The 22401-nt window shown below is 42.0% G+C and overlaps 1 protein-coding gene across 2 annotated transcripts; it reads right to left on the bottom strand.

Moving 5' to 3' along the window:
• Nucleotides 1–4869: 4869 nt before the first annotated feature.
• On the bottom strand, nt 4870–22262 carry kcmf1 (potassium channel modulatory factor 1). Of its 2 annotated transcripts, none has more exons than XM_029656379.2 (7): nt 22066–22262; nt 12527–12694; nt 12185–12324; nt 11779–11880; nt 11453–11630; nt 10788–11076; nt 4870–5592 (listed from the first exon to the last, which is right to left on the bottom strand). In XM_029656379.2, exons 1-7 carry the CDS (start codon nt 22079–22081, stop codon nt 5304–5306), a joined length of 1182 nt encoding a protein of 393 aa, XP_029512239.1. In that variant the 5' UTR covers nt 22082–22262; the 3' UTR covers nt 4870–5303. The 2 variants fall into 2 exon arrangements, with proteins under 2 accessions (XP_029512239.1, XP_064873700.1); XM_065017628.1 differs by lacking the exon at nt 22066–22262 and adding an exon at nt 18524–18837.
• Nucleotides 22263–22401: the final 139 nt, after the last annotated feature.

Here is a 22401-nt window from a genome sequence, read left to right as displayed (position 1 = left end):
AATAGGTTTTGTCATGCCCTCTTCACGACTGTCTTGGTGTGCTTGGACCATGTTAGTTTGTTGGTGGTATGGACACCAAGGAACTTGAAGCTCTCAACCTGCTCTACTACGGTCCCGTCGATGAGAATGGGGGCGTACTCTGTCCTCCTTTTCCTGTAAGTCCACAATCATCTCCTTCGTCTTGATCACGTTGAGGGAGAGGTTTTTGTCCTTGCACCACATGGTCAGGTCTCTGAACTCCTCCCCATTGGCCAGGGGTGGGAAACACCAGTCCTTGAGGGCCTGATTGGAGAAAAAGTGACACACTATCCCTAGCAAACACAGCTAATTAATCTAATTGCATTCTAAACTGAAGATCATGATTAGGTGATTATTGGAGTCAGGTGTGTTAACTGGGGCTGGGGCAAAACTGTGACATCAATCAGGCCCTCGAGGTCTGGAATCGGCCACCCCTGCTATAGGCGGCCTCATTGTTGTCGGTGATCAGTTCTACCACTGTTGTGTTGTCGGCAAACTTAATGGTGTTGGGAGTCGTGCTTGGCCGTGCAGTCGTGGGCGAACAGGGAACACAGGAGGGGACTAAGCACGCACCCCTGAGGGGCCCCCGTGTTGAGGATCAGCATGGCAGATGTGTTGTTGCCTACCCTTACCACCTGGGGGCGTCCCATCAGGAAATCCAGGATCCAGTTGCAGAGGGAGGTGTTTAGTCCCAGGGTCCTCAGTTTAGTGATGAGCTTGAAGGGCACTATGGTGTTGAACATGTTCCTTTTGTCTCAGTGGGAAAGGGCAGTGTGGAGTGCAATAGCGATTGCATCATCTGTGGATCTGTTGGGGCGGTATGCGAATTGGAGTGGGTCTAGGGTTTCTGGGATGATGGTGTTGATGTGAGTTTCAAAGCATTTCATAGCTAAAGACATGAGTGCTACAGGTCAGTAGTCATTTAGGCAGGTTACAACTCCCCCTCTAGTACAGCCACTGATTACCAAACCTGGTTGATGTGTCAACAAGCATCTGCAAGTTATGAGCAGTCAGCTGTTCACACACCAAAATGTTGGAAAGACAGGCAACACTTAATAAAATAGGTGGCCCTAGCTCGCAAAAAGAAAGTACTAGACAACAGATATACAAAAATTATACTTATCACTCCTGGAGATATCAGTTGTCCTCCAGCTATAGAATAAGTACAGTGTTGCCCACTGCTGTCATACTGGTAGTAGAAAAAGGGAAGCCATTGCAGTGCATAGATAGAGGTGAGAGCTTAAAGGGATACTTTGAGAGTTTGGCAATGAGGCCCTTTATCTACTTCCCCAGAGTCAGATGAACTCGTGGATTCCATTTTCATATCTGTGTCCAGTTTGAAGGAAATTAGCGCTAGCGCAGTTGCTAACTAGTTAGTGCAATAACTGGAAGTCTATGGGTATCTGCAGTCATTACGCTAACACTAGTTAGCATTGGCTTGCAAAATAAACTAACTTCCTTCATACTGGACAGAGACATAAAAATAGTATCCACAAGGCAATCTGTCTTTGGGGGGGGGGGGGGGGGTACACTGAACAAGAATATAAACACAACATGTAAAAAGTGTTGGTCCCATGTTTCATGAGCTGAAATAAAAGATCAAATGTTCCATACCACCATCACCTCATGTTTCAGCATGATAACGCACGGCCATGTCACAAGGGTCTGTATACAATTCCCGGAAGCTGAAAATGTCCCAGTTCTTCCATGGCTTGCGTACTCAGACACGTCATCCATTGAGCATGTTTGGGATGCTCTGGATCAACGTGTACGACAGCGTGTTCCAACTTTGCACAGCCATTGAAGAGGAGTGGGACAATGTTCCACAGGCCAGCATGATCAACTCTATGCAAAGGAGAGGTGTCACGCTGCATGAGGCAAATGGTGGTCACACCAGATACTGACTGGTTTTCTGATCCATACCCCAACCTTATCTCTGACCAACAGATGCAGATCTGTATTCCCAGTCGTGATATCCATAGATTAGTAGCTAATTTATTTCAATTCACTGTAACTCAAAATCTGACATCGTTGCATTTATCTACACTGAACAAAAATATTAAGGGCCTCATTGTCAAAATCCCAAAGTATCCCTTAAAAGTGCACAGGGTTCAGTGGTCTTTAGGTCCAGGGAAGTTGGTGCTGCACTAGAGTATTTTATTGAGCCTTGTTTATGGTACACACCCAGTGAAATAAAATATCTTATTAAAGCCTTGAACATTGCGACACATACAGTTGAAGTCGGAAGTTTGAATACAATTAGGTTGGAGTCATTAAAACTAGTTTTTTAACCACTCCACAAATTTCTTGTTAACAAACTATAGTTTTGGCAAGTCGGTTAGGACATCTACTTTGTACATGACAAGTAATTTTTCTTACAACTGTTTACAGATTATTTCACTTAAAATTCATTATAATCACAATTCCAGTGGGTCAGAAGTTTACATACACTAAGTTGACTGTGCCTTTAAACAGCTTGGAAAATTCCAGAAAATGATGCCATGGTTTTAGAAGCTTCTGATAGGCTAATTGACATAATGAGAGTCAATTGGAGGTGTACCTGTGGATGTATTTCAAGGCCGACCTTCAAACTCTGTGCCTCTTTGCTTGACATCATGGGATAATCAAAATAAATCAGCCTAGACCCCAGAAAAAAATGTGTAGACCTCCACAAATCAATCCCAGAACAACAGCAAAGGACCTTGTGAAGTTGCTGGAGGAAACAGGTACAAACATATCTATATCCACAGTAAAACGAGTCCTATATCGACATAATCTGAAAGGCCGCTCAGCAAGGAAGAAGCCACTGCTCCAACACCTCCATAAAAAAGCCAGACTACGGTTTGACACTGCACATGGGGACAAAGATCGTACTTTTTGGAGAAATGTCCTCCTGTCTGAATAGAACTGTTTGGCCATAATGACCATCCTTATGTTTGGAGGAAAAAGGGAGAGGCTTAAAGCCAAAGAACTTCATCCCATCCGTGAAGCACGGGGGTGGCAGCATCATAGTGTGGGGGTGCTTTGCTGCAGGAGGGAATGGTGCACTTTACAGAATAGATGGCGTCATGAGGGAGGGAAATTATGTAGATATTTTGAAGCAACATCTCAAGACATCAGTCAGGAAGTTAAAGCTTGGTCGCAAATGGGTCTTCCAAATGGACAATGACCCAAAGCATACTTCCAAAGTTGTGGCAAAATGGCATAAGGACAACAAAGTCAAGGTTTTGGAATGGCCATCACAAAGCCCTGACCTCAATCCTATAGAAAATGTTTGGGCAGAACTGAAAAAGCGTGTGTAGCAAGGAGGCCTGCAAACCTGACTCAGTTACACCAGCTCTGTCAGGAGGAATAGGCCAAAATTCACCCATCTTATTGTGGGAAGCTTGTGGAAAGGCCACCCAATACATTTGACCCTAGTTAAACATTTTAAAGGTAAAGCTACCAAATACTAATTGAGTGTATGTAAACTTCTGACCCACTGGGAATGTGATGAAAGAAATAAAAGCAGAAATAAATAACCCTCTCCACTATTATTCTGACATTTCCCATTTTTTAAATAAAGTGGTGATCCTAACTGACCTAAGACAGGGAATTTTTACTAGGATTAAAAGTCAGCAATTGTGAAAAACTGAGCTTCAATGTATTTGGCTATGGTGTATGTAAATTTCTGACTTTAACTATATACCCATTTCACAATTATGTGCAGACCATAACCAAACTGTACTGGGTTTGTTATTTTTCTTTTTCCACATTGCCCTTTCCAGCACGGTTCCGGGGACTATGGTGGATGCGCAACCAGTACAGCTTGGTACAGCTCAGCAGTGTGAAAAGCCCTATACAGTAGCCGGATAACACGCCATCACAGATAAAGAGGGAGGTGCTTTGTTTCATCAAAAGCTGTGCGCAGTTTATTGTAGTATTCTAAATTTACATTAAAAAAAAAAAGAAATTAAAAAAAAAAAAAAAAAGTCTGCCCATGTCCTAGAACCATTATGAAAGTTAACGCACAAATTCAATATACATCTCATTGTATTTTACATAGAGTATAAGAGTATAGGCATGGAGGTGGCATGATTCATTACAAGGCTTTAAAGAATCAGAGAAAAAAAGAAAAGGGAATAAATAGAAGGTGCTATCTTCAGCTGAAAAACAAAATCTGAACGTAAGTCGAACAAAAAAACAATGGCTGCAATGTGGAGTCCCGAGCTCCCCTTCCTCAACAAAGAGAAGAAATACAACTGAATGCAGGGAGGGAGTCTGGGCCTACAGAAGCAGAGAGAGGAGCAGAGTTGAGTGCGATTGATGAGAATGGGAGAGACTAGTTCTTCTGTACAGGTGCATAAATTAGAAACTACATCTGGTGGTTACACACTGCTTATCACTAAAACATCAACATCTAGGAAAAATGTCAGAGGCAAGATCTTGTTTTTCTGCTCCTAGTACTGTATTATTTTATCATCTGCTAAGTAGACGCAGACGTCTTGAGTTGACATTAGTGCCGCAAGTTGTTATATACAGACGATGGTGTCACAGAGAGGGAAGGACAAACCGGAGCTAAGAGACAAACACATTGCATTGTTTTCTTTTTAAAAGCTACAACAGATTCCAATAGGTTGCTTTTTTCTATTAAAATTTTTAAAAAGTTGTAAAAGTTCCTAAACTTTTCAGCGTGTCAGTTTTGTTTGGTGATATTCAATTTTTCAGAAAAACTCAAATCATGTAACCCTTTTAAAAATGGTTGAAGATAAAAAAGCATGGGGATTTATTTTATTTTTTGAGCTTTTTAATGACGATAAAGTCATTAAAAGTCATGCACGCTGCAAAGAACCTCATGCAGTAGTTATGGTAAACCATTCAAGCACTTTATTAGTTAAGTCATAAATACACACAGCAGCTTCATCAGAGGGTGTCTGATTCCTCTTCAGTTTTTGAATGTGGAGTATTTATAAAGGAGCCTTTTGCATGAGAACAGGAAGCAGAGGTCTGCCACGGCTACCTAATGCTGACCTGCTAAAGAAAAATTATGTGATTATCAACTTTTTAATATATATTTATATATTTATTTTCTCTTCATCGCTCGCTCGGCGCTGCGCACTCATCCACTTGCACTTTCCCCAATCGCTCCCGTTCTCCTTTTTTATGGTTGTACACAATGTAACAAAGGTGACAGACCTGAAATTACAATCACCAAAAAACAAACCAAAATACAGCCTGCTGCACCGCCCGCCCATCACTGGCAGTAGCAGCACAGAGGACAAAGTCTGCGTGGTGCTGGGATATCATCAAAGAGGAGGCGGTGGAGGCTCCTTAGAGCTCCTCGAGCTGCTGCCGTAGCTGCCTGTACCGCTCTCCTTGAGGTTGAGATTCTCCAGGGCCACGTCTAAAGGCATGATATCCACGCAGCCCATGGCCCCAAAGCTGGCGAAATCTCGCCGCTCGTCCTCGTCCGAGGAAGAGCTCTCCTCGCGCATCAGCGTGCTCAGCAGCAGCTCCTGAACGAACAGGCTGCGGTCGGCGCGCTCGCCCTCCAGCACCTGCCGCTCCGCCTCCGACATCTTGGGCTCGTTTAACCTTTAGCAGGACAAAGAAGAGGGGAACTGGTTAGCACCGAGCAGAGGCCGGGACTACTGCAGTAGTGTTGTCATAGCAGAATTTAGACTTTGATACCAGGGTTAGCATCACGATACTCGATCACACGGCAAAAAAGAAAGCGGGGAGAATGACAGATTTTTACACTTTTTTTTTTTTTTAATAGAAAAACAAAATTGAATGTTCTAAGTCCACAATGCTTTTTAGGTCTAGGAAAAAAATCTAGCAACAACACGCACCATGTGGACCGAGGTGATGGAAGATTGATGGAGCTGTTGATGGAGCTGTGGAGAGAACGTGGCTGCCTTTTCAAATGGGCAAGTTAGTTTTACATGGCCCAGTTTGCTCATTTTAGACCTTTCCATTGGTCCTTAGATTAAATCTCCATGCATAACATACTCCACCAATATTACATCTGCGAACTACTGACAGAAACCAAAAAGATAATATGAAATTAAGCCCATATTCTGTCCTCCGTAAATTTGTTGACGTTTCTGCAAATAATAATTTGCACACTAATAAAGCAGCTCAATGTTTGCGTGTCAGCATCTTTTCCCCGACAACAATCGAGAAACGCAAGGCAAGCTTAACTAAGGAATCATCGTGTAATGTGAACACCCACGTCCTGGGGTTGAGGGTAGACGGAATGAAACATTTAGGACAAGGAAATCAGAAAATGTGAGCACGTCCAAGTTGTTAGCATTTTAAAAGTCGTGTAGTGTATGCCCAGCATTACTTGTGGACTCGCAATGCTCGGCAGTGGTGGACAACTTGACTTTGAGCCAATCAAAGAGCATGAACCTCCACGTGGGAGAGCCGACAGGAGTGACAAGAAAAAGAAAGCAAAAGAGGGCACTTTACCCAGTGTAATCCACTCCCAGTTCATCAGAATTGTTTTAACTAAAAACAAAGCTGCATAATGCACCTTTTTTCTAGCGCAAGTCTTTACATCTTTTTTTTTAAACCAAGCTAGCTATCTAGCATGATGAATAAATAATCATTCTCCATTATCTCATACTGTCAGTGCCAGTTCGCTTACTAGCTAATGTTAGCTTAACGGGTAGCGTCGCCATATGCAATAGCACAACATAGCTAGCTCGCTTCTACACGGACTCTTGGCTGCTTTCTAAAAAATGTATCCATTGTGATTTAATTATAAATGGTACTAGTTACCTACACTGAACAAAAATAAACGCAACATGCTACAATTTCAAAAATGAGTTACAGTTCATAGAAGGAAATCAGTCAATTGAAATAAACTCATTAGGCCCTAATTTATGGATTTCACATGACTGGGCAAGGGGGCAGCCATGAGCCTGGTCCACCGAACTGGGGAGCCAGGCCCAGGTAATCAGAATGAGTTTTCCCCCACAAAAGGGCTTTATTACAGACAGAAATAGTCCTGACTACCCCCTCCCCCTCCTCCGACTATCCCGCAGGTGAAGAAGCCGGATGTGGAGGTCCTGGGCTGGCGGGGTTGCACGTTGTCGGCAGTTGTGAGGCCGGTTGGACATACTGCCAAATTCACAAAAATAACATTGGTAGAGAAATTAAAATGGGACCAACACTTTGTTGCGTTTATATTTTTGTTCGGTATAGTTGTTGATACTAGCCAGATTGCCATAAGGGCTTACTAACAATTCTAGCTAACTAGCAAAAACATTTGCACAGCTTGCAATTTAGCCATCTGTTTTCTAATGCTGGCAAAATACAAAACAAGCTGCCACCACCTTGTGGTCTGGAGTATTTATTTGAACTGTGGTTAAACGGCTGTGTGAACAACAACATGTTAACTGCCGACACTGGGTAGGGGTGCTAAGTACCTAAAGATATTAAGATTTCTTGGTGTGTCTGACCCTTTAGAGGCATCGTCCTACTTGAGATGTAGAATTTTCCCTCAAAATTACATACTTCAGAAACAAATGTATAATTAATATGCAATTCTGAAGAATAGAGTAATGGCTTGCATTTCTAAATTATATTACACCGCATTTTAAAATACATAGCCTATTAATAGCTGAATATAGAGAGAAGCATGCTAACCTATAGGCCAGGGGTGTCAAACTCATTCCACGGAGGGCCAAGTGTCTGCAGGTTTTTGTTTTTTCCTTTCAATTAAGACCTAGACAACTAGGTGAGTGAAGTTCCTTACTAATTAGTGAGCTTAATTCATCTATCAAGTGGAGTGGAGTGAAAACAGGCAGACACTCGGCCCTCGGCGGAAGGAGTTTGACACATGCCCTGCATGATTTTATTTATATTCTTTATATATATATATATATATTTTATTTTAAATCACACCACGTCCGGGCCATTAGAAATTCTGTTCTGGCCATTAGATTTTTGGCCAGTGAGAAAAAAAAGTCTGCGTTTGATCCTGTGATGGAGTTTGCAGAACAAATGGCCACTGGATTGATGCAAATAATCATGATTTTGTTAGGTAGGCACAGGCTACTTTGTAGTTAACTTTTAATTGAGAATGTTGTTGGGAAAGCCTTTCCATCTACCCGAAGACAGTTATCATTAGCATCGCTAATGGTAGTCCCAATTGTGTACACTCACTTACATAGTTTTTTTTCTCTCGAAAAAGTCTCGCCTGTATACAAATATTGAATAAATTTATATTTGAACTTACTCTGCCGATTGTCTGGGGGGGTTGGGCCATCAGTGGGTTAAAAATTTGAGACAAAATTTCCCACAAAAAAAGTATTATTAAACTGACTTCAAAGCACAGGTCTCCAGATGAGTTTGCTCGTGACCTAGACGAAGTACAGTGCATTCGGAAAGTATTCAGACCCCTTGACTTTTTCCACATTGTAACGTTCCAGCCTTAATCTAAAATGGATTAAATTGTTTTCCCCCTCATAAATCCACCCACAATACCCCATAATGACCAAGCAAAAACAGGTTTAGACGTTACTGCAAATGTATTAAATAAACATGTATTTTTTCCAAATCACATTTACACAAGTATTCAGACCTTTTCCTCAGTACTTTTTTGAGCACCTTTGGTAGCGATTACAACCTCGAGTCCTCTTGGGTATGACGCTACGAGTTTAACACACCTGTATTTGGGGAGTTTCTCCCATTCTTCTCTGCAGATCCTCTCAAGCTCTGTCAGGTTGGAGGGGAGCGTCGCTGCCCAGCTATTTTCAGGTGTCTCCAGAGATGTTCTCGGGTTCAAGTCCAGGCTCTGGCTGGGCCACTCAAGGACATTCCGAGACTTGTCCTGAAGCCACTCTTGCATTGTCTTGGCTGTGTGCTTAGGGTTGTTATCCTAATGGAAGGTGAACCTTCGCCCCAGTCTAAGGTCCTGAGAGCTCTGGAGCAGGTTTTCGTCAAGGATCTCTGTACTTTGCTCTGTTCATTTTTCCCTCAATCCTGACTAGTCTCCCAGTCCCTGCTGCTGAAAAACATCCCCACAGCATGATGCTGCCACCAACATGCTTCACCATAGGGATGGTGCCAGGTTTCCTCCAGAAGTGACACTTGCCAAACAGTTCAATGTTGGTTTCATCAGACCAAAGAATCTTGTTTCTCATGATTTGAGTGTCTTTAGGTGCCTTTTGGCAAACTCCAAGCGGGCTGTTATGTGCCTTCCACTGAGGAGTGGCTTCCGTCTGGCCAGTCTACCAAAAAGGCCTGATTGGTGGAGTGCTGCAAAGATGGTTGTCCTTCTGGAAGGTTCTCCCATCTCCACAGAGGACCTCTGGAGCACTCTAAGTGACTACTGGGTTCTTGGGTCACCTCCCTGACCAAGGCCCTTCTCCCCCAATTGGTCAGTTTGGCCCAGGTGGCCAGCTCTAGGAAGAGTCTTGGTGGTTACAAACTTCTTCAATTTAAGAATCAGAGGCCACTGTGTTCTTGGGGACCTTCAATGCTGCCGACATTTGTTGGTACCTTTCCCCAGATCTGTGCCTCGACACAATCCTGTCTTGGAGCTCTATGGACAATTCCGACCTCATGGCTTGGTTTTTATTTTTTTTTAAATTATATTCAATACATTAGCAAAAATGTCTAAAAACCTATTTCTTCTGTCATTATGGGGTGTTGTGTGTAGATTGAGGATTTTAAAGTAATAAAAATGTGAATATTTTCCAAATGCACTGTATATGCGATGCATGCATACAAACTGAAGTCTTGCAGGTGTTTACTAGGGCTGGGAATTGGCAGGGACCTCACAATACAATATTATCATGATAGTTAGGTATGTATTGCAATTTTCACGATTCTATATGTATTGCAATTCAACACTGCGAATATATTGTGATTGACGTTCCAAACATATCGCACATTTTAGGTTTGCTGCAGAGAGACAATGAGCATGAAAAAACGAGTTTGATCAGTCAGAGAAATAAGAGCTGAAAACATGTTGACTCACTATTTAAAAAGATGTAGAACAAGCTATAGGATGATCAATACTCGGTGGTCAAATATTGATATAATTTTGTCCCAAAACTTCTATCGATTTTCTTCTCCGATCACTAGTGTTAACATGGCTTTGCACACGTGCCAGGTTTTCAAATTACGACAGCACCGGCTGTGGATATTTTATCTCAAATTTCGACCCACTGAAGGACCAACACAGAATCTGTAGATAAGTTCAAATTGTATTTTATTCAACATTCTGGCTTGTAAGGACACTTTCGAAGTTGATGCAGGCGTTATACCAAGAATTGGTATCACAGTCCGATTTATTAGGCAACACTAACGGATACACAAAGTGGTGAACACGCGCACCACACACAGACGGATATTCCCATGCCGTTGCCTCTTCAGAAAGTTGCAGGGAATATGAATCACTGATGTATTCTGTTCATGCCTTATGATAAACAATTCGTTTATTTCCAAACGTGAGACATTTGATAAGAGGAACAAAAACGAACAAAATTCTAGTACCAAACTGTTTTTCACAATGTGGTATCGAAAAAGGGTAGTAGGAGAGGAGACCTGTGAGTCTATGGGTGGGGAGAGAACAAGAGGAGGGAGACAGCATGGGAGGGGGGGGCAGAGCAGATCCAGCCACTTGGGGCATTCAACACCTGGGGCCTGATAGCAGTAACAGCGAACAGTGTGTGTGTGTACAGAGCCTTCCATTTATAATATAGTCAAGTTAAAAAACATTTTTTTTAAAGGCTCTGTTCACATGTACACTTCAGAGGGATCGACCAACTCACCGTGTGAGCAGGAACTGGGAGCTGTGGGAGGCCATGGGGTTGCTCTCGGCCACGCCGGCCGAGTTGGCGACGGCGCTGGGCGGGGGGATGGTGGCGCTGATGTTGCCACCGGGGTTGGAGCGTCGCGTGGTGTTCCTGGCCGTCTCCAGCTGTTGCCGGGCCGCCTGGGCCTGCTGGCGCTCCAGCTGCAACTGCATCTGTAACTGCTGCAGCTGAGATGCGGACGGGCCCGACGAGTTGAGCTGGCCGCCCGCCGAGCGCCGCACGCCCGACAGCTGAGACAACAGCTCTGTGGGAGGAGAGATGAAGAAGTGTGTTCAGAGTTTCTTCTAGCGAGATGAATAGTTTCAAACTAGGCTCCAGTAGAGACAGGTGAATGTGATATACAGTAAGACTGTCACAGAAAAGAGGCACGGCACTAGGACTGCAGGTTATACTTCATACGAGATTCAGAGCCAGAGCCATTACATCTCACGGAAAGATAACCACTGAAGTCAACATTCAAGTGACTCCAGTGCAGACTGGTGAATAAAAAATAGCAGAAGTGAACACAGATCAGGGAGTAAAGAGCAGACAACCAGATTCTCTATCCATCTCAATGGGAAAGACCCTGCTTGTCGTTGACTACACAGACAGAGGCTGGTCAGACCAGGTGCACTGCTCACCTGCTATGGGGTCCATGGCTTCCCTGTTACTGGGTGAGTACGAGGAGCTCTGTGAGGAGGAGAGCCCCCCAGTGGAGCTGCTAGTAAAGTGCATGTTGGTCCTGCGTGCCCTGGGACCGCCCAGCCCGCGACCGGGGTGGAACATCCGACGCACGTGCCGGACGCCGCTGGACTCATCGTAAACCAGGCAGGTTAAGGAGCAGAGTTGAAAGGGTTCGCAAGTACTTGGAATAATCAGAAACAATACACACCCTGCCCACAATGGTGTACACACACGCGCAGAAGCAGACACACACAGACAGAGAAGAGCTGCATTGAAAAGATATTAAATCTCTAGGTGCTCTGTGTTCAAGTGTGAGATGAGCAGCAAAGTCGTCGGTCACATGATTGGGGTCCCCGCCTGGCAACGCAGCACATATTGGACAGATCTGAAATAAAGTAAGCAGTAAACACCCTCTGGATATATTCAACTGACCACTCAAGTTATTTTAAGTTATTGACAAGTGTCAGTTGTAAAATAACCATTTGAGAATTGTGTTAATGCGTCCATGAGCCCTGGAATCTAATCTAACCATAGATTCTTATAAGAGGACGTAAACACCAAAAACATCCTATTGAAACCAATGGAGGACATTTTTTTTAAGCAAAAGGGCAACAGAGCTAGACTGGGGGAATGGTCTTTCCCCATCTTAGTAAAGCTAGATGAAACACTAGGATGATGTGTCCACTCACCACCTCTGTGGAGGTCTCTGTATGCTCGGAGGCAACATGCTCCTGTAGGGATGTCTCTGTGTATCCCATTTTACCACAATACGGACAAGAAAAGCTCTGGGGCTGCTCTACTGAGAACGCCTCACCGCCGTAATACAGGTCTGCAAAGAAAACAATCTGTCTTTAGAGTCGCTGTTATCATCATCATCATCATCATAACACAAACATTTTATATAAAATACAATTAGGGCAAGGTGTTTTTTTTCTGACCACATGACCGGACCAAGAAGAACTCCAAGCCCAGTTTGGGCCACGTGGTCAGAAGGAAAAAAAACTCCTAATCTACACATCAAATGTCCTTACCAAAGTCTACCCTGGTTAATATACACTGCATGGCGTGTTCTGTCGTGTGTCTCGTTGTGGTGGCGCCACTCTCGTAGCACGACGCGCACAGGTCGTAGTCGTAGCAAATTAAACACTTGTACCGGCGTCCTCTGAAGTTCCCTTTTAAACACGCGTCACAGCTCACACCTGCAAAACAAGGGGGAGGACTGAATGTCAACGTATAGACTAATTGCATACATGATAGCGTGGAGTAGGCCTACGACCAGAGAGAGAGAGAGGAGGAGAGGGAGAGAGAACGTACAGTCTGCTCTGAGGTTGGCTGACACGCATCAGCCAGTCTTTGGCACTGACACTAATCCACAAATGCCAACCGAGAAGACAATCCACCTAAAAGTCAGTAGCAAGTCATTAAGGAATGCCAGTGTGTGTGCCTGGCTGGCACTGAATAATAATGCCCCATCTTATCGGCTCTTATGCATTTGTCCGTATTCTTTTCCCATTTGTTGCCCGGGCTTTATATTACATAACAAACTAAGCAGGCCTAAAGAGAGACAAAAGAGATGATCTGGAGAACAGAAACGGAGCACGTAGACAGTGAAAATAAAAATAACCATTTGAAAAAGGCACCCCCATTGTCCGCTTCCTGTCCCTTTGTGCCCTTTCTTTGTCATCTCACGATAACGCCTGTCTGAAGGAGGACATTATCTAAACTGCTATAACCACCACCGTCACTTTGTTACTGCTGCTTTTATCAGACAATTTCACCACTGTTATAAAGCCAAGGCATTTATCACATAGCCCTTATCACTCCTTAGGCAACTGACAAAATGGATACAAAGTGTAGGAACTAAAAAAGGAAAAGGCTAGGCTGCTGATCCTTGCACACATATAGTCAGACTTTTATGAGAACTGAAAACTTCTGTACAAGATTATTCAATTGTCTGGATTCTCAACATTTTCCATTTGAGAATATGCCCTTGCTCTGTGATGATGACAACAGCAGCTGACTTCCCATCCTTTGATGACAATCAAGCACTAATGGGAAATGGTACCAAATGAATTACACCCCTTGCTACACTACTCAGAGGCCAGGGGCCTCATTTATAACCGTTGCACACATTTTATACTAAATACCTGCAGGCACTATTCCTGAAATGACTACATATGCATGTTTCCCGTTATAAATCAGACCTACCACTTGAATAAAGCCCATCATTCACCTTTCCAAGTTACAATAATCCCCCTTTTTGCTGAATAATTTGGAAGTATTGGAATTGGGCAAAGACAGAATTTGTATTTTTTATTTTACTAGCCAAGTCAGTTAAGAACAATATCTTATTTTCAATGACGGCATAGGAACAGTGGATTTAACTGCCTGTTCAGGGGCAGAACGACAGATTTGTAACTTGTCAGCTCGGGGGTTTGAACTTGCAACCTTCCGGTTACTAGTCCAACGCTCTAACCACTAGGCTACCCTGCCAAATATCTAAAGGAAATATCAATAGCGAACTTGATTAAATGTGTTGGCAGATTTTTTTTTATTTTTTTTTGCAGTGACATTTGCTGTTTCGGAAATACGAAAACAATTGCAAATTGCTGTGAACCTGTAAACATATAATTTAATTCAATAATGTTTTGGTATTTACTTTCTCCTGAACCTTAAATATGCTGCACTGCCCACGAATTCTTAAATATTGTCCACTCTGGAAACTTTTTTTTACTATAGAGTAGGTCTACTTACAGTTGTGGCCTACAATTTAATGCAAAAAAATATCAACTGTCTGTTCACCAGTTAAATGACACCATATGTTATAAATCCCTTTCAGGTGAAAAGAGAAAAAACATTCAATGATAATAGCCTATCTAATAGGCCCAATTAAATGAGAGACGAGAATGCCAATCTGTTGTAGGGCTACTCCGAACATGAACTCATCGCGGCTAGAAAAGGTGCAATGGTCATGATATATTTATAAATGAAAGTGTCTTGTCTACTTGAGAAATGTCACATTACAGTATTCAGATGTGGTCTACAAAATGTCAACGGAAAAGGAGAACCATCTGCTCTACCGTTAAACTGTTTTTAGGATCGCATAGAGCAAAATACTTTAAATACCGGTAGCTTATCTATTTACTGCTGTGAAGTGGGTCCAAATGACATGAGAGATGTTAGGATAGGCTACCATTCGTCCCCTGTTGCAGGACTATAGGCTATTTCACGAGTATGAAACCATCACAGTCAGAAAAGCTGAGGAATTTGAATTGGAAATAGATGTGTAATTATTTTAGAATGAAAAGATAAAATAGTTTCTCACGAACAGCAAATTATTGCATCTTGTTATTATATTTAGCTACCTGTTTTTTTGTTATGTATAAGTCATCGTTTATTCCCTATTTGCACTCATTTGCCTTCTTGCAAAGCAATACTTCAACCACTAGGAACTGTACGTACGCATGATCTAAAGTTTGTGGGAGGATAACCACATTCTCACATCAAGTTCAGTTTTTATAAATGCCAACTTTTGCGTGAAAACTGGTGCACGCATGTTCTGGGGCATATTTTGTACGTACGCAATCGTTTATAAATGAGGCCTGTTGCAAAACGTTTCTTAAACTGAAGCAAACGAAACGGGGAGGGACCTACCTGAATTTGCCCGATAGAAAAATCTTGTTATACTTGCAAAACGGTGTCTTTCACACCACAGAATGACAGTTTGTGCCATCATTCTGTTACCAAACTTTGATTTTGCACTGTTCCAAGTAAATATTAAAGTTATTGAAAAAAAATTCTAACTTTTTACATTTTTGGTTTCAGTGTCACTCCTGTGGAATTGCCTCTATGCCATGCTTGTCTGGACTCTGGATAAAAGTAGCCTGGGTACCAGTATTTTTAGCTAACATTCCACTCCTGTCATTTGCCAAAGAGACTGCTGGCCTTTCGGCAATCTCAATACGCAGCCGAATTTACGGTCGACGGAAACATGAATATTTTCCATGACAATGTTATGGGACATGAGGTGCACGCAAATTTGGTGCAATATAGATTTTGTAGAACAAACAAACAGTCGCAGTCTGTATTCCCATAAGGAATTCCCCTCGACTACGCCCACAAATTGGGGGAAAACTAAATTCTTTCCAATTGATCCCCATTATAAAAGTTTTTTGTTATAGAGAAATAACAAAACATACCCGAAAAGCTGCGGTGTTGTTCAATGTACATGTAGCCAAGTTTAAAAAATACTCCCAAGTAGGGAAATAGAGCCTGCGAGAAGAGCCCTGTGGATTCAGACTATTCTGTGTGGGAAATGTGGGGATGCCGTGTTCAGGTAGGCCACACATAGCTATGTGTGTGGTAAACATATCACAGCTAAGACATTTAAAGCCACTCACTACTTGTAGCTGTATAGTCCATTTGTGTTGTTGGTCTAGGCTAATTTATCGTTCCGGTCAGTAGCCCTACAATATTACATTTTTCTAGGTCGTAAGAACGCTAGGGAGCAGGACATTTTTTAAAGTAATCTTTAGACATGTTGTACTTTTCTTAAAATGTAGTTTTGTAATTGACTAAAACAAATGGATTACAAGAAGGCTTTACTTTTTCAAATGAAATTTTGGGCTGTGAGCCAGTGGGGTAATCTAAGTAACAGGTTGATTTCCCCACAGGTAGGTAGGGCCGAAACATTCTATTTAATACCGACTGTGTGAATACCGTTACAAACCTGCTGCAGTCATTGCCTTGTGAGAAGGTAGTGTCAATGCAAGATCATGTTGTTCAAAGTGGCTAGAGAGGACTCCGTAATGAGAGAGAAACAATGATACAGAAAATATTAGCCTACAAGATTCAAATCGAGCTACGTTTGCTTCAGTTGCATACCGTACATTTTTTAAAATTCAATTTATTTAATTAGACAAGTTAGTTAAGAACAAATTCTTATTTACAATGACGGCCTACCCCGGACGACACTGGGCCAATTGTGCGCCACCCTATGGGACTCCCAATTCCAGCCGGATGTGATTCAGCCTGGACTCGAACCAGGGACTGTAGTGACGCCTCTTGCACAGAAACGCCTTAGACCGCTGTGCCACTAGGCAGCCCATCAATGGGGAAAGTAATGTAACTGGCACCTGTCGTCATTCCTCGCAAATACGCTGATTATCATGACTCCTCTCTTATTAAAAAGTGGAATTGACCGCATTTTAGCAACATGAAATCTTATTAAAAATCTGTTCAGTCACCCCCCAGGAAGAATTACAGTTGTTCCTTCTTCTGACAAGCAAGCACTTACATAAGGTCATTTTCATAAATTCATGGACGGTTTGGGAATGAAGTATAGTAAGGCATTTCCATAGCAATATAAAATGGGAAAGCGGCCGTGTGTTTGAACAATTAATAGACACTGCAGTAAATAAAACTACAACTGAAGTGGACTTAACCTATGCGACGCATCAGTCTAATTTCATAAAGACTGTTGACTCATTTATACTCGCTTCTGTGTCCTATTCAGCCCGTGGGCCTGGTGTTTGACGGTGCATCCCGAATGGGTGGCAGCATCAAACAATGTACCAGGTCAGCTGATATCAATAGTTTGGGACTACCAAGACATGTATTGGTGAATTTTATACAATGGGTGGGTCTAATCCTGGACGCCACCAATGGGTGGGTCTAATTTCTGGACCCAGAAATTTCTGGGATTTTTCCATGGGAAGTGAAGCCTGGGAATTTGGGTAATTTTGATTAAATTCATCAAAAAGGTTAGCTTATAACAGTGAATCTTTTTTTGTGGGATACACAAGGCAATTCTAGGTCTTATGGCATATTTTGGTTAAACTATCCCCAATTAGAATTGGAATTGCAACCCTCTGCATGCACAGTGCATTCTTCCATCACATGTACAGCTGATTCTCAAGATCTTGCACACTAATAAGATGCTATTAAGCCCACACTACTACACTGTCTGAGCCAAGGACTACATGCTTTCTGGTAAGCTTGGATTACAATACTGAGTGGGGTGAATATAGTTATGACATACATGATTTCTTGTTAACTAGTAAATAGTAGCCTACAGCAAAGTGTTTTTAAATCATTTCTAACAATTTCTGCTAATTAGTTTTTGCTACCATGTGGGTTTTTAGCTTACTTGAGCGTTAATTCACCTGTTTCCATAAATGTTTCATTTTAAAATATTTATTTTACAAAGTAGTTGTTTAATCTAACTTCTTCACTATTTATCTGTACATGGAATTGTATTTGGATTTTTTTCCAACTTTTACAAGAAAATGCCACGGGCACTATCTGATGTGTGGAGACATTTCACTGCAGCTAATGTAGAAGGAAAAGCTGTGTACATTTGCAAATACTGTGCCAAATCATATGTGAATAATGCAACAAAGATGCAGAATCATCTGGCGAAGTGCATAAAGTTCCCTCAGCGCTCACAACAAGCAACCTCTGACAAAAGTCCCGTTACTTCTATTTGAGGTGAAAATGACGAATCAGACAACTTATCGATAGCAACAGCTCATGGTCCTCCTGGAATGAGAAGTTTATTTTGACTCAATTGAGGAACGTAGTCAGAAATGCTGATGAATGTCTTCTCGAGCTGTGTATGCAACTGGTTCACCTCTGATGCTCACAGGCAATGTGTATTGGAAGAGATTTCTGAATGTTCTTTGCCCAGCATATACCCCTTCAACCAGACATGCTTTATCTACTAATTTGCTGGATGCAGAGTTCAAGTGAAGGTCAAGCAAATCATAGAGAAAACAGACTGCATTGCAATCATCTCTGGTGGGTGGTCGAATATTCGTGTGCAAGGAATAATTAACTACATCATCTCCACCCCTCAACCAGTAGTCTACAAGTGCACAGACACAAGGGACAACAGACACACAGGTCTCTACAATGCAGATGAGCTGAAGGCAGTCATCAATGACCTTGGACCACAGAAGGTATTTGCACTGGTGACAGACAATGCTCTGAACATGAAGGCTGCTTGGTCTAAAGTGGAGGAGTCCTACCTTCACGTCACACCCATTGGCTGTGCTGGCATGCATTGAATCTGCTCCTCAATGACATCATGGCACTGAAAACAATGGATACACACTACAAGAGAGTCAAGGAAATGGTTAAGTATGTGAAGGGTCATCAAGTTATAGCAGCAATCTACCTCACCAAGCAAAGTGAGAAGAATAAGAGCACCACATTGAAGCTGTCCAGCAACACCCGTTAGGGAGGGGTAGGAGTCTCTCCAAGAAATGGCCATATCACGGTCTGCCGATATGGACAGCCCCATCAAGAGGATCCTCCTGGATGATGTATTTTGGAAGAGAGTGGTAAGGAGCTTGAAACTCCTGAAACCTATAACAGTAGCCATTGCACGGATTGAGGGAGACAATGCCAACCTGTCTGATGTTAAGACTCTGCTTACAGATGTAAGAGAAGAAATCCGTACTGCCCTGCCCACTTCACTGTTGCACCAAGCAGAGGAAACTGCAGTTCTGAAATACATCAGAAAGCGTGAAGACTTCTGCCTGAAGCCCATACACACCGCAGCGTACATGTTGGACCCCAAGTATGCTGGCAAGAGCATCCTGTCTGGTGCAGAGATCAACAGGGCCTATGATGTCATCACAACCGTGTCTCGCCACCTTGGCCTGGATGAGGGCAAGGTTCTTGGCAGTCTGGTGAAGTACACTTCCAAGCAAGGGCTTTGGGATGGAGATGCAATATGGCAGTCATGCCAAAATTTTACAGATGCATGTTGAACATTTTTTGGGAGATGTGATGGATCATTGGGGATCATTCAATATTCCCTTTTGTTGTTCAGTGAAATCATCCCATGTGAAGAGTCAACTCATTTAATTAAAGTTCAATTTGTAACTACATTGTTTTTGTTTTATTGGAAGGATGTAATAATTTGCAATTATGTCTACTTATGATAAGGTAAAAGGTTTATGTTTCTGTCTCCATATGATACAGTAAATGTATCCAATGCGAAAAACATTACATTTAAATGGCATTCATTTGCATATATTTCCATTAATTCCCATATATTCCTGTTAATTCCCATGGAAAGTTTCCACCTCTGTATATTCCCCAAAATGTGCAACCCTAGTTATGGATGTATCGAAATAAGCTGTTTTCTAGTGACATTTAAAATGCAAATGCAGCTACTTAGCTGTTATTCTGGCTGCACTGTTTGACATGACTGTAAGTTGGCAAGTTGGCCGTAGTTGACTAGCTAGCAAGCAAGCAAGCAATGGATAAGAAGGTTGCCAGCCGGTATGGCAATATAACATTTAGAACGAACGACTGGGTTGCGTTCATAGACACAGAACAAATAGACTTAACGACTGGGTCGTGTGTCTCTGGCAACCAAACCGATATACATCTTGTGGATGGATGAAATAGTATGAATAAAGTTTTGAATGAAAATATGTCAATCATTATTTGAACATTTTGGTAACCCGTTGTATAATGTGATAATGCCCTTGAAGTCTGTTCTCGACTTCCGTCTTGGGCCTAACAACACCCGTGCCATCATATCATTCAAACACCGACTTCTCTGGCATCATCAGTTAATCATAATATTTATGATTAACTGCATCCATCTATTCTGCCAACAATGCCTTACTGTATATGTCATGGAATTTTGAGTCAAATAGAACCTATTTTTAAAACCTCTTAAAGTTGGTTTTGAAGCATAAACTGGTCATTTATATTTTTTGACTGATATGATTGCAGATATGAAACAGACAACGTAGTTAAAACACTCAGGAAATCAATAGTGACATATAGGGATATTATTTAACTATTTATTTTATTGTTTTGACAATATCGCAATATTATTTTTCTGCTAGTTGGCTGTACCTGCACGAAAACTCCAGTATTTTTCCCTCATAGCTTGTTCTCCATCTTTTTAAAATAGGGAGCCAATTTGTTTTCCTCAATTATTTCTATTACTGCTCAAATCTCGTTCTCTCATAGGTCTCTCGTCCCTCCGCAGCAGACATATGGTGAGAAATATGTTTGGACCATGGAATCGCAATAAAATCACAGTATTGAAATGGCAATACATATATAATCTAAATACATATCATATTGGCACCTAAGTATTGTGACAATATCATATTGCGACTTCCCTGGCAAATCACTTATTTTGAGCAACTAAAAAATATATACCTACTTGAGAGAAGAAGAAAAAAACACCTTGATATATGAATTAAGTTAGGAAAACGTTCTATCAACCTAATTTGCATAAACATTGTGATTGGATGATAGCTGTGAGGGTTATCAAATTTGTATTAAATCTTCTGATCTCCTAGAGCTCATTAATGATAGAATGTTCATATTTGAAGATTTCCCGAAAGGCCAGTCTCTTTTGCTAATGACAAGAGTGGACACGAGTGGAATGTAATAGATTAACAGAGCACAACCAGGCTAGGGATAAAAGGTGTGCTGCCTAGAAAAATATCCTATTTGGAACCTGTATGTCATTTTGACATAGCTAGCCAATGCACCAATTCACCGACTTCATAACAGGCCTTCATAAATATCCTCTGCAGCAGCCCAGCTAAAATGAATTATTCTCCAAACCTCACCAGAAACGTGTCTAAAGTGAAAAATGATGATCCTTAGTTAGCTACAACGTTAACTTCATTGGGGGAAAAAAGCCTGACCTGGCTAGTCATCCAGACCTAATATGGCACAAGTGAACAAATGTGTCTAGCAAGCCAGATAGAGAAGGCTAGCTATCAAACTGGTTGTTCTCCAAATCCGTGCTCTAACAGAGTTAACTTGGCTAACCTTAGCTAACTTCACTCTGCTTACAGTTACCTAGTTTGCTGGTATACGGTACTCTTCTACTCCGATAACCCTAACTAGCTAGCTAACGTTAATGAATTTAATTAGAATAGGTAGCTAACGTTAGATAATTGAGTGACGATAGACTAGCTAGCTAGTTAGATACATGCCTAGGTTTGGCCCACTGTGACGGAGGGCCTCAAACTAACGATACCTTGATGACAGTGCATTCAATGACCAAAACCTTGGTGACTGAGTATTTTAGCACGAAGTCCAGTTAACTAACTAGCTCTGATAACAATCTGTGGCCATACCAAAATATACCACGCATTCACCCTTCCATTCACTAAAGTCTGAACACTTCAAACGAGCTACTACTACTGTGTACAGCGTTGAAGAACGCTAGTTGGCTAGCTAGTTAACGTCCTAGCTAACTAGTTAGCAACCGTCGGACCATCATCAGTTTAGTTAGCTAGCGTTAGCACGCTAATTAGCATTAGCTAACTCGCTATAAGAAAATGCCCCTGACTAGACGTATGACTTATTTGAAACATGACTGTTAATGAATTCGGAGACTGTCGTTAAAGAAAAACTGCCTGGTTCCACCCAGTTATCAGGAGGTTGGGAAAAGGTTGAAAATTCATGGTGGCCGCCATCATGAGCCCTGTCCAATGCATTGCAATACAAAACATGGCATGTTAGCTAGCAAGCTTCAGCGCTCAGTCTGCGACGCTAAGGACGTCTATTTTTCACTTACCCTCATGTCGGGACATCCTACAGCCGATGACACAGCCCCCTCCTGGGGCTCCCAAGCACGGATCAGGAGGAAAAGATACAGTTTTTGAGGGATAACCCTGGGACGCGATTTCTCTTTCCTATTTTCTCTTTAAGATGGATACTGAGCTTACAGTTCTCTGCTTCCCCCTCCCCGTCTGTCATGAAGAAGTACTGAGACAGAGCATTCGCAGTCTTCTTAAAAATCACTAGGAGGCGCCCTTTACAATAATGTATTTTGTGGTTGTTCAACTGAAGATGGTAATTTTTTAATAACTGAGACAAGAAAGTTATTCACCCAAGCCCTGACTAGTTTGAT

Source organism: Oncorhynchus nerka, linkage group LG4, assembly GCF_034236695.1.
Source record: "Oncorhynchus nerka isolate Pitt River linkage group LG4, Oner_Uvic_2.0, whole genome shotgun sequence".
Lineage (NCBI taxonomy): Eukaryota > Metazoa > Chordata > Actinopteri > Salmoniformes > Salmonidae > Oncorhynchus > Oncorhynchus nerka.
Note: the sequence above shows the minus strand (reverse complement) of the source record. Positions and strands in the feature narration are given on the sequence as shown.

Coding starts and splice junctions, on each gene's coding strand:
- kcmf1 (XM_029656379.2), bottom strand. Junction 11,631..11,778: donor ACAGAGCACCTAGAGATTTA/ATATCTTTTCAA, acceptor TGCCTGGTTTAC/GATGAGTCCAGCGGCGTCCG. Junction 5,593..10,787: donor TCCCAGTTCCTGCTCACACG/GTGAGTTGGTCG, acceptor GTCCTGCTAAAG/GTTAAACGAGCCCAAGATGT.